The sequence below is a fragment of the Hipposideros armiger genome, unplaced genomic scaffold (genome assembly GCF_001890085.2).
Source record: "Hipposideros armiger isolate ML-2016 unplaced genomic scaffold, ASM189008v1 scaffold_1074, whole genome shotgun sequence".
NCBI classification, from domain to species: Eukaryota; Metazoa; Chordata; class Mammalia; order Chiroptera; family Hipposideridae; genus Hipposideros; species Hipposideros armiger.
Window position 1 is genome coordinate 98879 of NW_017732424.1, and position 15594 is coordinate 114472.

General features: G+C 43.8%; 2 protein-coding genes across 6 annotated transcripts in view; one reads left to right on the top strand and one right to left on the bottom strand.

Moving 5' to 3' along the window:
- Positions 1–15594, top strand: part of ESR2 (estrogen receptor 2) — a 59447-nt gene that overhangs the window by 43140 nt on the left and 713 nt on the right. Inside the window, exons 8-11 of one of the 5 annotated variants that reach the window (XM_019632112.1) lie at positions 5102–5282; positions 6949–7094; positions 12546–12602; positions 13794–14386. In XM_019632112.1, the coding sequence (XP_019487657.1) occupies positions 5102–5282; positions 6949–7094; positions 12546–12571 (353 nt within the window). In that variant the 3' untranslated portion in view covers positions 12572–12602; positions 13794–14386. Of the gene's footprint in view, positions 1–5101; positions 5283–6948; positions 10200–12545; positions 14387–15594 lie in introns of those variants that run through there. The other 4 variants (XM_019632113.1, XM_019632111.1, XM_019632110.1 and 1 more) reach the window with 4 other exon arrangements.
- Positions 14427–15594, bottom strand: part of SYNE2 (spectrin repeat containing nuclear envelope protein 2) — a 333055-nt gene continuing 331887 nt past the window's right edge. The window contains exon 110 of the mRNA XM_019632109.1: positions 14427–15519. Within this exon, the coding sequence (XP_019487654.1) occupies positions 15297–15519 (223 nt within the window). The 3' untranslated portion in view covers positions 14427–15296. The remainder of the gene's footprint in view (positions 15520–15594) is intronic.

Below are 15594 nucleotides of genomic sequence, written 5' to 3' on the forward strand. Positions count from 1 at the left end.
TCCAGCCTACACTCGTTTCCCCTCTAACACTCACACACACTCTTGGACTTTGGCGCTAGTTTTGATCTTGGACGTTGGCACTAGTTTTGTTGAAGGGGAAGGGAAACCTATAGAGCAGTGCTTCTCAAACTGTCTCTGGTGAAGGACCAGGTTTCTTTTTTAATTTTTAAATTGTTATAGACAGTTGCCTTTGTATATAATGTCATAAAAATACTAGAAAAGTGAACGTACAAAATGCAAGCCCTAGTTTTTTGTTATTACATTCAACTGATTTAAAATCACTCTGTCAATTGCTATATAAGTTTCCAAATGCTTGCACTCAATTTCTACTTATCTCTTTGTGGACTGGTAATAGACCATACTTTGAGAATCCCTGGTATAGAGCCTGAGGTGCTATCCTGGAGATGGCTGGGTGGGGTGGGGTAGGGTTAGGTCTTGAAGAAGAGAGTAGAGGGGGAACAGAGAAGGAATCCGAAGGTCATGTGAGGTTCAGAGACCCTGAAGACAACCATTGGGCGCTTCCTAGTTGGGTTTCAATCTGGCCCTACCTGCCTGAGAGGATGTTTCCCATGAACCCAACACATTCCCTACCCCAGTTCTGGAAAGCAAACAGTTTTTAGTAGTAATGGTAAATCGTTGGACAAATGAAAATTGTAGAGAAAGTCAAGACTCCTAAATGCTTGGGGGCTTCTGGCACCTTCTTGAAGCATTTATTGTTATCATTCGCCTTTAAAAAAAACAGTATGAGGGCCCAGCTTATATCAGTGATTAAGTTGATGTGCATGTAGGGAATGTCCAGCTAGGACAATTTTGAAATTGATCGTGGGAAAAAAAATCAACTTTTTCTGATCTTCTCTTTCAACCTTCCTACAGATCTTACCTGCCAGGTGTGCTGCCGTTTCTGTCTTTGTTAAAGGGGAGATTTGGTTGAGGGGTATAGTCCCACCTTGGTACAGGAGGATCATCAAATGCCAGATCATGGGGCTTCTCTTACTTGCGGAAATTATTTAGAACTTTTTTCTGTTTAGCAAAGTGCTCCTTGGAAAGTAGTTTGCTTCTCGTTACAACACTTTGCAGTACAAAGCCTTCCGCTTGGCAAGGCTTCTTACAGTCATTTCAGCCTGTGAGACATCATACTGTGTTGTTGTGAAACTAAAAGCATCATCTGTGCAAATGGGAAAGAGGAAGGCCATGGCGTTCCTCCTTCAGCATCTGACAGAACTGCCATATTTAAGAGAATTAGAGAGAGTGAGGCAGCGTGTGATGCAATTACCACTTGAGGCAGCAAACGACTATAATTTGTTTATGGCAAATCCACATTTAAGAAACCTTCTTTTAAGACAGTTCCTTCCTTGCTTGGTAGTCATAATAGTTGTCAAAATGAATTTATTCGGGTCAGCATTGCTGTTACAAAATGGGACTCTGTTTCTATTGGAAAGCTTCTACTGCCAGGACAAGTGGGTCTCTTCTATCTAGATTTTAGGCATTTGAAGGTATAGACTTTTTTCTTCTGGATAATTTGTAAAATGAAAAGCAAAAGCAAGGACAGAATCCACCTTCACTCCTTAAACTGAAAAATCCCTGACAGAATATGTTAAATAAACATTGGACGTTGGACAACAGGCCACACAGGACTGTGATCCCCAAGAGAAGGGACACACAAGGGGGAGCCCTTCGGTTGCCCAGTTTCTGGCCTGGAGCCAGTTTTCAGGTTGCAGTGTAGGGAGAGGTAACTCAAGTAGACATGAGTGTTTTTCTGACCCGAGGAGATAAAGCTGTGAATTTGGGGAGACCAAAACAGCTAGGCTTTTCCGGGGAGAGTACTAGAGAGGAAAGAGCTGGACACAGAGGCAATGGAGATTTTCAGGGGTCCCTCACAAGCCTTCAGCTCATATACTAAGCACGGGGAGGAAAGAGCGGCCAGAAAGGAGCAGGCAGACCAATCCCTAGAGTTCACACAAGGCCAGGAATAGTTCATGTTCTTACTGACCAGAGGGGAAACTTTGTAACACCTGGACATTGGGTGTAGTACTCAGAAAGGTATTGCCTCACAGGGGGGGAATTAGCCCTGGGGTAAAGGCTGCTCTGGTGCATAGCAAAGAAAACTGAAAGAAAGCCTGAAGGATCAAACTATTGGCAAGGAACTCCACTGCATCCCAGAAGAAAGCTTGAGAACATTTAAAGGAATACAACAATATCAGCGCCCAGCCAAGTAAAATCCACCATGTCTGATAACTAATAAAAAGTTAGCAAACATGGGGTGACTGGTTACCTCAGTTGGTTAGAGAGTGCTGCTGATAACACCAAAGGTTGCCAGTGTGATCCCCGCATGGGCCACTCACTGTGAGCTGCGCTCTCCCTAAGAGAGTCAACTATGCCATTGTAGCATGAAAACAATGTGTAACCAATGACCATGGCTGTTCCCTAATTAAAAAAAAAAGTTAGTAAGCATGCAAAGAAGCAGAATGTATGACCTCTAATGAGAAGAAAAACCAGTCAACTTGGAAAAACCCCCAAATGACACAGATGACAGAATTAGTAGACAAGGACATTAAAAAAACAGTTACTGTAATTCTATTCCATATATCTAAGAGGTGGAGGGAAGACAGCATGAGCGGGTTAAGGAGTGACATGGGAAATGACACACATGCAAACTGAACTTCCAAATGTGAAAACTGTGTCTCCACGGGATTTCCACCTGATTAGGCACAGCAGAAGAAAAGATTAGTGGATATGAAGCCACAACAATAGAAACGATCAAAAAAGAATGGAAAGAAAAAAGTGTTTTTAAAAATGAACGGAGCAGGGGGAACTATGGGACAACTATAATTACTAATATGCATAAATTGGAGTCCCTGAAACGGGGAGTGTAGAAAAATACTTGAAGAAACAGTGGTTAAAACTATTCAAATTTAATGAAAACTATAAACACACAAATCCCAGAAGCCTGATGAATCCCAAGCACAAGAATCATGAAAAAAACCACAACAAGGCATGTCATAATCAAGTGGCTTAAAACCACGATGAAGAGGAAAATCTTAAAAGCAGCCAGAGAATAAAAATATTACAGACAGAGGAACACAGACAAGGATGACAGCAAATGTCTGTTCTGACCCAAGTATGTCCACTCTCACTAATTCTATTCAACATTCTAGGGGAAGTTCTAGCAATAAGGAAAAGAAAAGAGAGAAAAGGCATCCACATTGGAAAGGTAGAAGTAAAACTCTATTGGGAAACATGATAATCCATGTAGAAAATCCCAAGGCGTCTACAAAAAAAGTGAGTTTAGAAAGGTTGTGGGCTGTAAGGGCAATACATAAAAATCAATTGTATTTCTATCTGGTAGCAATGAGCATTTGGTAATTAAAATAATTGAATTACACAACTGAAGTTAAAAAAATCAATGTCATTACAATAGCATCAAAAATTATGAAATCTTAGGAATAAATTTGACAAAAGATACGAGACCACACACTGAAAACTGTAAAACATTGCTGAGAGAAATTAAAAAAATTCTAAAGATATAGATATGTGAATGAGTTAGAAGATTCGATATTGTTAAGAAGGCAGTCCTACCCCCAAGTGATCCATAGATTCAACTTGATCCCAATAAAAATCTCAGCATGTTCAGTGCATCACCTCTTCAAGTCAGATTCCATGTGATGTGTGATGGGAACTGAGGATGAAAAATCAGGGAGAGCCCGGTACCCTTGATAAGTGCACCAGGTAGTTTGGACTCTACCCCAAGAGCTGGGAAGTCATGAGAGAGCACCACATGAGGAGATGTGAATTTTTTGCCAACCAAAGGGGCGTGCTGGGTGGAGGGTGAGGGCTTGTTTCCTCTGCAGTGGAAGTGATCTGTTGTGGGGGACAGTGGGAGGTTTGAGGACATGGAGAGACTCAGTGTCACTGTGGAGAACGAGATGAACAGCTGGGTTAGAGAAGCAGTTCTGGGCTGTTGAAAAGGTGAATATTTTACATTTGTACCCTCAGACATCATGGAGGAATATGCTCCCAGGGACGCGATGAAACTCTATACGTGGATAATGGAGTTCAGCGTGTCCCTTGCCTTAATTGAACTGAGTTGCTTTAATTAAACTTAAAATGCCTATAAAAATAGAGAACAAAAATTGCCACCGCTATTCTGTGGATGATGGCGTACCAGTCGTCTTTCATTCTCACTGCAGTCAAAAGTTGGCAGCTCCCCTGTTGATTTCACATATTTTCTATTTATTCTGACTTTGAAATCAGAAGCCTGGAAGAGAAGCTAGTTATGTCCTTGCTTTCAGGAATTAAGGAGTTGGGGTGGGGGGAGGGGGAAGATTTGCATGAGCTGTTATTTTGCAACCATTGGGAGGCCACAGTGTCTCAGATCCTAGAGTCAGAGGGGAACTAAACATGCGACAGGGCAGGATGGGGGAAGCATCCTACTTGGGGTGGCTGTGGGGACCTCGGGAGACATGTGCCTGCAAGCTTTGCTCAACAAGGAGCTGAGGCTGGAGGAAAGTGTCCTGGGGTCAGAGTGGTAGACATAAAGTAGGCCTGCCTGACTTCAAATTGGTGGCCCCCCTGTCCTAACAAGGTGGCACCAGAGGTGGGATGCTGATGGCTTGGGCAGAGGTGGCAGTGGGCCCACTGTGACTGTCTATCTGTGGCACACACAAGGGGGTGAGCAGTGGTCATAAGTTTATTGAACTCCCCTTAATAGGGGCCCTCCTAGGCTTAGAGAAGTCCTAATCTCACATTCTGGCTATCTTTATGGGTATTTGTTGCTGCGACTGAGATACAGTATGCAACGATTGGAGGCAACTAGATACATTTACAAGGCCAGACCATAATTCTGGTGGGACTTTATAGTCTGCCCACATTCAGCCAGGCTGCCCTTCTGGCTCAGCTTTGGGGTAGGCTCGGCGGGTGGAGGGAAAGGACACCATGGGAAGGTAAAGTGGTGCTTTTAAGATTTCACCACACATGCAGATGTCTGAACCCTGATCAATTTGGCCTCCTTTCTGGAGAACGGTTGGCATGCTTAATGTCTGAGCACACAACTTTCGTTTCCTTTTCTTAGAGCAATGAATCATGGCTTTTATTCTTTGTCCAGGTATGTACCCTTTAGTTTCAGCAGCCCAGGAGGCTGAGAGCAGCCGGAAGCTGACTCACTTACTGAACGCCGTGACCGATGCTCTGGTCTGGGTAATTGCCAAGAGCGGCATCCCCTCCCAGCAGCAGTCCGTCCGCCTGGCTAACCTGCTCATGCTCCTTTCTCACGTCAGGCACGCCAGGTACAGTCACTGCGGAACTACTTCACCGGGTGTATGGTGCAGGGGGTGGGGGGTATGCTCAGAGGGTGAAGAGCTTTGGGAAGAGTGTTTTCAAGTTTGAGATGGATAAGGTAGCATTTGTCACCTTTAAAGGAAGATAAACCCCTGAAAGGGAATTGGGGAAGTCTTCATCAGTGCACACACCCATAACCAAAGGTTGGCACATAGTGGGCATTGAATGACTATCACGTGGCACTTTATAGGATCTTGATGGCATTCTGTGGTGGCTCATCTATGTTTTAGTTGCTGGGGGTTTCGCTTGTTTATGGAGTTCTAAAAGGGGCAGGTCTTCCCTAAAGTGAACCCCTCCCTGCACCACCTAGGACTGGGGCCCTGAGATCATGTTCTTGAAGAGGCTAAACCCAGCTCTCCTAGATCAACTCTTGAGGCTGGTGATGTGGGGAAATGCACAAAGCCTTCCTTGAGACTTGTTCTTTCCTTGTTGTAGCATCAGGATATTACGAATGGACCTAGAAGAACTAGTGAGCCGACAGGCTTGGGGAAGCAGGGCCATGGTACATGGTGTGTGCCGATGTCCAGTGATGGCTTTGTGTCGGTACAGGGATGCTCACTGCTTAGCATCACCCAGGATGAGGGAAGCCCCACTCTGGGGCTGGAAGAGGGGAGACGAGGAGGGAATTCTCGGGGCTGTGGGAAGACAGCATACACCTGAAGAATTTTATCGAGGATTAGGAAATGAAAACGACCACTGCCTCTCCGTCTAGTGATTATTCAGCACACAACCTTTTGCAGAACAAATACAGTCCATCATTATTCATGGATTCTGTATTTGCAAATTTGCCTGCTTGCTAAAATTTGTCACCTCCAAATCAATTATGGTACTTTCATTGTCATTTGGGGACATTCACAGAATGGCAAAAACATTTGAGTTGCCTGTGCTTGTACTCCCAGCTGAGGTCAAACGGGGTGATGGTCTGCCTTCTTGTTTTCAGCTGTCATACTGTATACAAGTGTCCCTCACATTGCCTGGTTAATGCCATGGTTTTGCATTCTTCTGTTTTTTGTTGGAGAATTTATTATCTAAAAATGGCCCCCAAACATGATGCTTCAGTGCCGTCTAGTGTTCCTAAGAGCAAGAAGGCTGTGACGTGCCTTACGGAGAAAATGTTACCTAGGCTTCTTTCAAGCACGAGCTATAGTGTATAGACCATGAGTTAAATGTTAATGAATCAACAACATACGTTAAAGCCTTTAAACAAAAACAGATAAAAACAAGGTTATGTATTAATGAGCTGATGAAGAGGTTGTGACTAAAGGCTGCCAGGAACTAGAGGCTGTGTTTCCCTCAGGGGCAGTGGGTTCAGCAGTCACCAATTAATTGTTTGCGGCGACTGTATAGAATGTAACTGTCGTGAACAATAAGAATCGACTGTACTCTGTGCCAGGCGGTGCCAGGCCATGGCGGGTGGGTGGTGGGACACAGGTCCACAGGACACTGTCCTTGCCCTGAAGTGTAGATTATTAAAGGAGCCAGATGCCAGCGCCATAGAACAAAGGGCCGGGGGAGCTGGAGGAGGAGCTGGTGCACTTGCTGTGTTGGGGAAGATTTCAGAGTTCCTATGGCTGCCTCTCAGGAAGGAATCTCAGTACCTTTTTGTCCTCATAGTAACAAGGGCATGGAGCACCTGCTGAACATGAAGTGTAAAAACATGGTCCCCGTCTACGACCTGCTGTTGGAGATGCTGAATGCCCACACGCTTCACGGGCACAAGGCCTTGGCCACAGGGTTCGAGTGCAGCCCAGCGGAGAAGAGTAAGAGCTACGAGGGCTCCCAGAACCCCCCGTTTCAGTGACACTCAGCCCTGAGGTGAAGGGGCTGCAGAGGTCAACGGCTGAAGTGTGAACTCCAGTGAGAACCGTGAGCCCCATCGGGAGTCGGTGGGCTTTGTCTTTCTGTGTGGCCCCTCCTTTAGTTATAGCAGGCTCAGTCATGCACCATACCCCTTACTACACCTCCCCACTTCCCAGGAGTCAGGGTGAGAAAGCCAGTTTTCCTTGTTACTAGGAGGCGCATTGGAACGCAGAGTTTTTGTTTTGCTGGGCCTCACAGGATATCAGTGTGGTCCCTGTCTTACTTCCCATCTCCGCTCCACCCCTTGGGGAAACAGCTCAAAGGTTTAGGAATGAATGGTGGAGATCTGACCTGGAAGGGTTTATAAAACAGAAAGGGGAGAATGTGGCACACTCACAGGAAGTGGACTAATCTTTATTGTGAGACCTAAAGACCTTTGTAAGCTTTCTCTGGATCATGATTGTAGGATTGAAAACCACGATGACAATCAACTGAGTTTCGCCTATCTCACAGGCCTGTGAGGACCGATTTCAGGGCTATTATTCTGTTGAAGGACAGTGGGATTATGACCTTTGGAGACAGCGGTCAAGCTGGGATGTGAACCGCATTCTTCCCCTCAAACCTTGCTGCCACCTTCATGCAGGTTCATCCCTCCTGATGTGCATTCAGAGAGTGTGCTGCTTATTTGGGGTGTATGTGCGTGCGCGCGCGTGCGTGCATGTGTGTGTGTGTGTGTATGACCAGTTTCATGGAGGATTGTGATTTAAATCTCCCCGCTCCCGGAATTGCCCTTCCTTAAAACTCTTATCCCAAGGGGCCCGGTGTTGTGCTAGAGGAAGGTCCTGTGTTTGCAGGAATGGGTTCTCCCCTGTGGGTGTGGGTGATAGTCACACTTTCCTGGGGCAGCCACCACTGCCCCGTCAGCCATCCAGAGGAGACAGGGACAAGTCAGGCTGTGTGTATGAGGCACACTATTCCACAGAAGGGTGAACAGCTGCACACATGGCAGTGTGTCAAGTTCAGGGCCAAACTGTGTGGACTTGAGGAGCATACCACTTGGAACAAGACTTGGTTTGTGAACTCCACTTAAAATAGAGAAATATCCAGTAATTATTTTTAGTCATTAAGAATTTACACCCTAGGGATCTTTTAAGATATTTTCTTATCAGAACATTTTTATGGTGGACTGGATGAAATAGAAACTTAGTAAAATATTAGTTCTTATTCCAAGTGGAACATAAATGGGACATAATAAAGCACCTTTGAAATTATAATTTTAACTTTTTAAAAATGGAAATTTTCATACAAATTTTCAGGAACACAGTGAATGTGTAGAATGACCTACATCTGTATTTTGAAAGTGAGCAATTAAATAATCATCTGTGATTTTTGTGAAAGTGTTTTAAAAAAATTACCTTGTGCTATGAGATTAAACATTTTCTTTTTGAAAATAGATTTACTTTGGCTAGCACATTCTGTATTTACTAAGTCATTAGGAAGATTAAATTTAATGTTATAAAGGTTGATTTCTGCTAGCTGAGAGCTTGAATAAGTCTTAATTTTGGTATCAGTATAATTTTACTAAAGCTCGAGCAAAACTGTTTCAGAAACATTGGGACATCATATCCCTCGAGAACACATCATTGTATTCTGAGATGGTTTGAAACTATTCTTAGTGATTCAATATTACAGCCTTAGTGAGATTCAGGACAGAAAATAAGCTTGATTTTATAGGGACCAGGGAACCAGTGTTATCTGGAAGGTCAGTCTTTCTTTCTTTCTGGCTAGTTTAGAATCCCCCATGATAAACAGAGGGTTGCAAGGCTACAACGTGGGTAGTGGGAGGTAAAGAAAGTAGCCTTGAACAATTAATTGCTAATGGAATTCTCTTAATTGTATTTATAAAAGAGGTTAAAAAAATAGGTTAAAAAACCAAAACAGAATGAGGTCCAAGCCATGGATGGCTGCATTAGTATGTAGTGAAGTTCTTTAGGTTGAATTGTGATGATGAGGCAGTCACCAGATTGGACTCAGGCGTCCAGGTGCCCTTGCACGCCAGCTCCTGTGTTTACCTAGACTAGTGCGTGCTCTTACAGAAACTCAGCAGTGCCCATTACTCGTTTTTCACAGATATTCCTGCATGCTTCTTGAGGCTGCTCCTTTCACTGCACTTGGATTTAGCTTGTCAGGAGGATGTAGCTGTTCTGGTAATTTCTTCTTGGCTCAGGTCTCACCTGCGTGTACTGGGGATACAGGTTCGTCAGTCCAACCTGAGAGGCCTCCTGGGTGCAAGGATGTCTCTTAGACTGGGGTCCAGGCCAAGCGGGCAGTTGAGATAACATGGTCTGTAGTTTAAAGGTGCTCTTTGTTTTGTTTTGAATATTCTAGGGCCCTTTCCCCCTTTCAGATGAAGTGTTTTGAGTCTTGTCTGCTCCAAACATGTCCTCTAAGGAAGACACCAGTGTGCAAGGTCAGGCTGCTTTCACATGTTCTGGGTAAACCCTCAGTGTCCATCTCAAAGATTAGTCATTTCTTTTAATAGTGCTTGCTTTCAAATGTCTTCTTTGGGGAGGGTGTTCCCCATCCCCCGAAGGTCCATGGGCAACTTAAAATTCTCCCATAGCTACGCAAGGATTTGTGTTTTCAGGTTCAGTTTTTAAAGGTAATTAACTAGAGGGAATAGGACCTGACAATAGGAGTTGAGTACTGAAAAACCAAAAACACAATCAGTTACATTTTATGTATGATGGAAAACTGATCATCGGCTTTGCCTCAGGCTTTTGTGGCAAGATTCCCTTCCTCCATTTTGATCTTTAAGTGATTATTTAATGTGACAGACTTCATTTGTGGGAGAGGAGTGAGATTTGGGCTTAATTCCAAACACAAATCTCTAATATGGAGTCATATAGACAAATTTAATTAAATAATTTCCATGAAATAGTCTTAATATAGACATTAGAACAGTGTCCACTCAGGTTCTTGGGAGAGAGCTGGCAATTCCTACAGAGGACCTGTGTGGGCACTCCCAGGGGAGCAGTGCAGTGAGTTTTTTTTTTTTTTTTTCTGAGCCATCCTGCCACCTATTGGCAGCTCAGCGGCTGCTCAGCTCGGGCCGGGACTCGAACCGCTATTGCTCAGAGCTCAAACTCTTGAGCGAGCTTAACCAACTGAGCCACTCGGCCAGCCCAACAGTGAGTTTTTACACGTTGTGCTAACTGCATCTTCCTCCCCCCTCACCACATTCCCTCTATCTGGCCTGGGGGCTGCCACATGCTCACTGTCCCCCCGGGGAATAACTACAAAGGATTCAACCCTAAAATAATTTTGAAGAAAATTTTCTTGAAAAATTGAGGTGGCAACAGAAGATTATTAACTGTCAGCCTAACAACAAATCTGGATGGTCTTAATTGTATTAAAAACAACATATGCAAAATCAAGAGCTCTGCGGCGAGACAGTTTTTATTTGGATTACTTCACCTGCTAACTCAGCTGGAAGGGCAATTATTTCGGATTTCAGTAAAAAAATGTTACCAAATCTTGGCAGAGCTTTATTATATATTCACAGATATAAACTAAATTGAAGCAATTCTAGAATATCCTAGCATGTGAAAATCGAGTTTGGTTATTATTTAAATCTGCTTAGGGGCATGCATGTATCGATACCTTTTCAAATTCAAGGTGAACCTTCAGTTTCTAGGTCTGTTTTGACACAGCTTTTATTTAATAAGATTTGACACATTTCTTTAAGCCACTAAAAATCTTTTAAAAACATGATAAAGGTTATATGAAGGAAATGATAAAAATACCATCATGTGGTACCCAAAATAATATTTGGGGACACTTACTATGTGTCAGACATAGTTCTGTGTCTCATACATCCACATTCCATCCTCGTAATAATTACTATTCTATTTTTCTGCCTGTGGCAACGAGAGTAGAAGCAAATGTGCTCGAGGTCACACAGTGAATGACAGAACACAGGCAGTCGAAGTTCCAGTGCTGACAGTAACCATGCAGTTGAACTAGTTTAAAAAAAAAATAACTTAACTAACTAAAAATAGATTTAGACTGCAGAATCCATTCATCAAATGCAGTCTGATGGGCATGGCTGCTCTGGTTTAAGTGGGCATGCTGTGGCACCCACCCCCTCAATTTCCTGAACACCCAGTAGATAAAGAAGTTCAGTCCTGTCTTTTTTATTTTTATTTTTTTTAAGCTGAGCCATCCTGCCACCTTCAGTCCTGTCTTTTATACATGTGTAAATTAAAGCCGAGAGAGGTAAACTGACCTGCTGTAGGTCCATAAAACGACTTACGGCAAAGCTGGGACCAGAATCAAGTCTTCTGCTTGCCTGGCCGCCGTTCTTCCTGCTACAGGACTTGCTTATGGACGTCTGCTGCTGTTAGTGCATAATGGAGACATGGTTAAATTACTGTTGCCTTTAGATCCTCCCTTGTCAGCTTTGATGGTGTCCACGTGAACTTTTGCAGAATAGCAGCCATGACAGGTGGAAAAAAATAAGATGAATTCTGCTATTCCATCCTCCTATCCTGGACTCTTAAGCTAGGAGGCAGTGCTGCTGTCCCTTCCATCTGCTACTGCCTTCTCCCAGGTACACTGAAGTAGAGTACATTTCTTGGAAATTTACCCATGTAAAATTCTCACATTTGTTAGGCACTGATGCTTCCCTGTGGAGTTTGGTTTATTATAGTGTGAAACACATGTCATTTATTCTTTGTAGCTCTCAAAGTTGCTGGAATTTTGGCTTCAGTAGCAGCTCAAAGATAGGCATTCTCTGTGATATGTGATCTCTTTATAACACTTTTTGTTGCTTTGGAGTCAAGGATCCTTTCTCTCTCCCCTCTCTTGAATTCCAAGGGTCCCATTCACTTGTGGGCCGGCCAGTTATGTGACGGTGGGTTTCCTGTATGGGAAGGGCAGGCTTGCCAGTGCTGGCCGGGAACAGCTCCTGTAACTGTACAACCCAGTGCTGCATTTGTCCTGTGTTGGGCGTGTAAGTGCCATGACCACTGCCCCTCTAACTTGACTATTGAGTGGTCCTGGTACCTCAGAGCCTGTGGGCTGGCTGGCTATCATTTGCATTTGTTTCAGATGAATGCTTTGTACCATTAACAGGCTTTTAAATTGGGACCTTTTTACAAATGAATGTTTGCTGTTGTGTGAAAGATTTTGAGATCTGCTTTCTGTTCCTCCAGGTACAACTTTTTCTTTGTTGTGTCCCTTGAATATCTGTGGAACTGTTGCAGAAAGAAGGTTAATGTGACATAAGCTAAATAAAGTGCTTTTCATAATTTTGGTTTCAAAAATGTATATTTGTCGGGAGTTGAACATAAGAAATTTCAGTGATTAGGCTAAGTAGTGTTCCCATTCTATTCTGAATTCTATTTTAGGTTTGCAGAGCCTTTCAAGAATTTGATGAAAACCATGGACCCTCTTCCTGGAAAAAGGTACATAAATACAAATGCCTGTGTACGATTTTGAGTTAAGAGTCTCTGACTTAAACTGTTGAAGACTTTTTAAACAGCAGCAGTTTTAGGCAGCTGATCCCACACATGTGATTTATGACCACATGCTGTGTGCTCAACTAAAATGCAGCCCACATACATAGAAATATAAATTTGGGTAGATTTTCTGTAATTATGTCATTGGAGTCAATTAGTATATACTCCGTTAGGGATGGGGAGAAAATTCATTCCTCCTGAAGTTATCTTAATGCCAAGAGTCATTTGAAATTTTCTCTTGTGCATGGGGAATACAAAACCTGTGACATGTAAAGCAGGTCTTACACACTTGCTTAACAAGTGTGTCATGCAGGGGCTCAGCTCCTGGCGGGTGAATGCAGGATACGGTGAGGCAGAAAAGGAACAACAATGGAGCCATGGATAGGGAGTTCATACCACTATATTCTTGAGGGCGGCCTGTCAAGACACAGGAAGCAAACATCCGCCAATACCCCAACAGGGTGTCTTCCTGCACCATAGTCTCGATGGCAGCTGGTGGAGACACAGGAAGTAGGATCCGCAAGATCCAGGCTTGCTAAGGTAGCCACAGTGGTTATATATAAAATAGTGGCTAATGGCCAACTGGTTACAGCTGATGGCCTAGTAGTTACAGGAGTGTTTGCATGTGTGGATTACGTAACTGAGCCAGCACCTTTCCACTGTGAGGCCAAGAGCCTGGAAACTGCTCTCTGGGACTCTGTCCCAACAAAGTGTTTGGGAGATGTGAATGAAGAAAGGCTCCCATGGGTTGAGGGTAAGACTCAGAGGCCTTTATCCTGAGAATCAATTTGCTTAATTACACTTTAAAATGCAAGTAACACTTGCCTTTCACTGCAACTTTGGCCCCAGAGTCCCTCCCTAAAGGCAGAAAAGGTCTCTACATGGTCACCTCCTTTGGAAGGAAAAGGACATAGAGATTCTGCCTTTTGCCTCTGGCAAAGCTGGAGCAAAGACCTTCTAACCAACTCAGTGGCCTAAAGAAAAAGCCTGGATAACATCTTCACTTAAATTTCCCTCTGGATTATTGTAATCCATGAAAAAAGATGAATTATTTCAAAGTGTTAAAAGACAAATTACATGCTAAAAAAGTACCTTTCCCTCCATCTCCCTTCCAACAATTTGGTAATGGGAAGACAGATTCTCTTCAGCTGGTCCCTTTATGTAAAGCTGTTCGTGAACTGCCACATCCTGGGGCTGTTGGGAGCCACAGAAGGGGCACCGGTGTTGGAAATCAAAGCTTCATCGACTGCCTGGCTTCTTTGCTTCCCCTGAGGTTTGTGTTTTGCAGAAGAGAGCAGGAACTGAGATTGCTCTTGAGTCAGTGGCGTCTCCCATGATGCAGGTTAGGAGTGGTTAATGAGGAACTAGCTCAGAAATGTCTAATCACTCCCTTTGTTTAGGTGAAAAATAGATAGTGGTATTAGGTCTACATGCAAAGCAGGTGGCATTGACTGTTATGTTTGTTAAGGATTATCTGTTCGCCGTGGAGAGAGCTGGGAATAGAAAAATCTGGGTGACATGATCCTTCCACACCAGGCTGCCCCCTTTGCTGCCTACAGCACTGGAAGGTCACACATGGGTTAACTTCCGCATAGAAAGGTGGGTTTCAAGATCTCTTAAGTGATTCTGTACAAAGTAGAACATAAAGCTTAGCTTCGAGTTCAAAACTAATAAATCCCCCTAAATATTTTAAAAATAATTTTTGTTCCTGGAAGATTATTATGCATACTATTTAGCTGCTTTGTAATATAATCCAGTCAACAAAAGTATGGCTATTTTTTGTTTTAATGAGAAACATCTGAGTTGCACTGAGTTGCACATATGACAAACAGCTTCAGGTAGCTGTACCAACCCCCCGTGGCCAAACAGTGAAAACCTGAAGCATCGCTTTAAATGTGAAAAGTCTTATAAAAATTAACTTACAAAAACGTCCTTATCAAGTATGTAGTTTGGCATTTACTGTACATTAGTCAAAAGCTCTAGCTAAAATCTGATTTCCTTTAAAAAAATCAAAGTTTACATTATTCATACAGATTCAGCATTGTTAAAAATATGCACAAATAACCACATCCATGCAATATAATTTCTTTAACAACTTAAAGCAATATAAAAAAGCAGACCTAAGTACTGAACAGAACATTTGGTGTATAACCTGTAGCTTAAGGTTGCTAGCTGATTGGAGAAAAATTAATTCTAAACATTTAAAATATGATTGTTTTAATCCATCAGCCAAGGGTGTGTGGGAGTTTCTGATCCACTTCTAAGGCGGAATCTGCTTGCTTGTTTCTAGAACATCTACTAGGTGATGAACACTACTGTTCATTGACCATATTCGCTACATTTTAATAATGTTGTTTTACGAATAAATCAGAATTCACAAAGTGCTTGGCTCTTCACGAAACTGCAGTTTCCAGAGATCCCCAAACTGCCCAGGGCAATGGCTGCCCAGGGGGGAAGAACATCATTTGAAAGCTGCCGTGGGTCCCGAGAGAGCCCTCTCTGGCCAGGCCCTGCGGGAGGTGTCCACAGCAGGTCCCTGCGCCAGGCCGTCCCTCAGTCACTCACAGGTGGGCATGGGGCCGTGAGTCAGGCACCATGTAAACAGGCTGTGGGGTGGTGCTGGTGGCCAGGCTGAGCCCTCTATGTGGGCGGTGGCCCGTTGGTGTACCGCAGCATGGGGTAAAAGGACCTGGCGAAGTTGTTGGCCTGAGTGCAGCTATAGTCCTCTTCGGAGGAGGGCAGCAGGCAGGCCAGGAACAGCAGCAGGAGGAGCAGCAGCTGGAGGGGGAGCGCCGCCCTGATTACCCGGGAGAGGAAGGAACGCTGCGGCCTGGAGCTGCCCAAGTCTGTGGGCCCGGGCACCCTGTCAACAGAGGAGGTTGAGAGCCGATCAGAAGGTTCCAGAGGCAAAACCCACTTAGGTTACCTGACCCCCTGC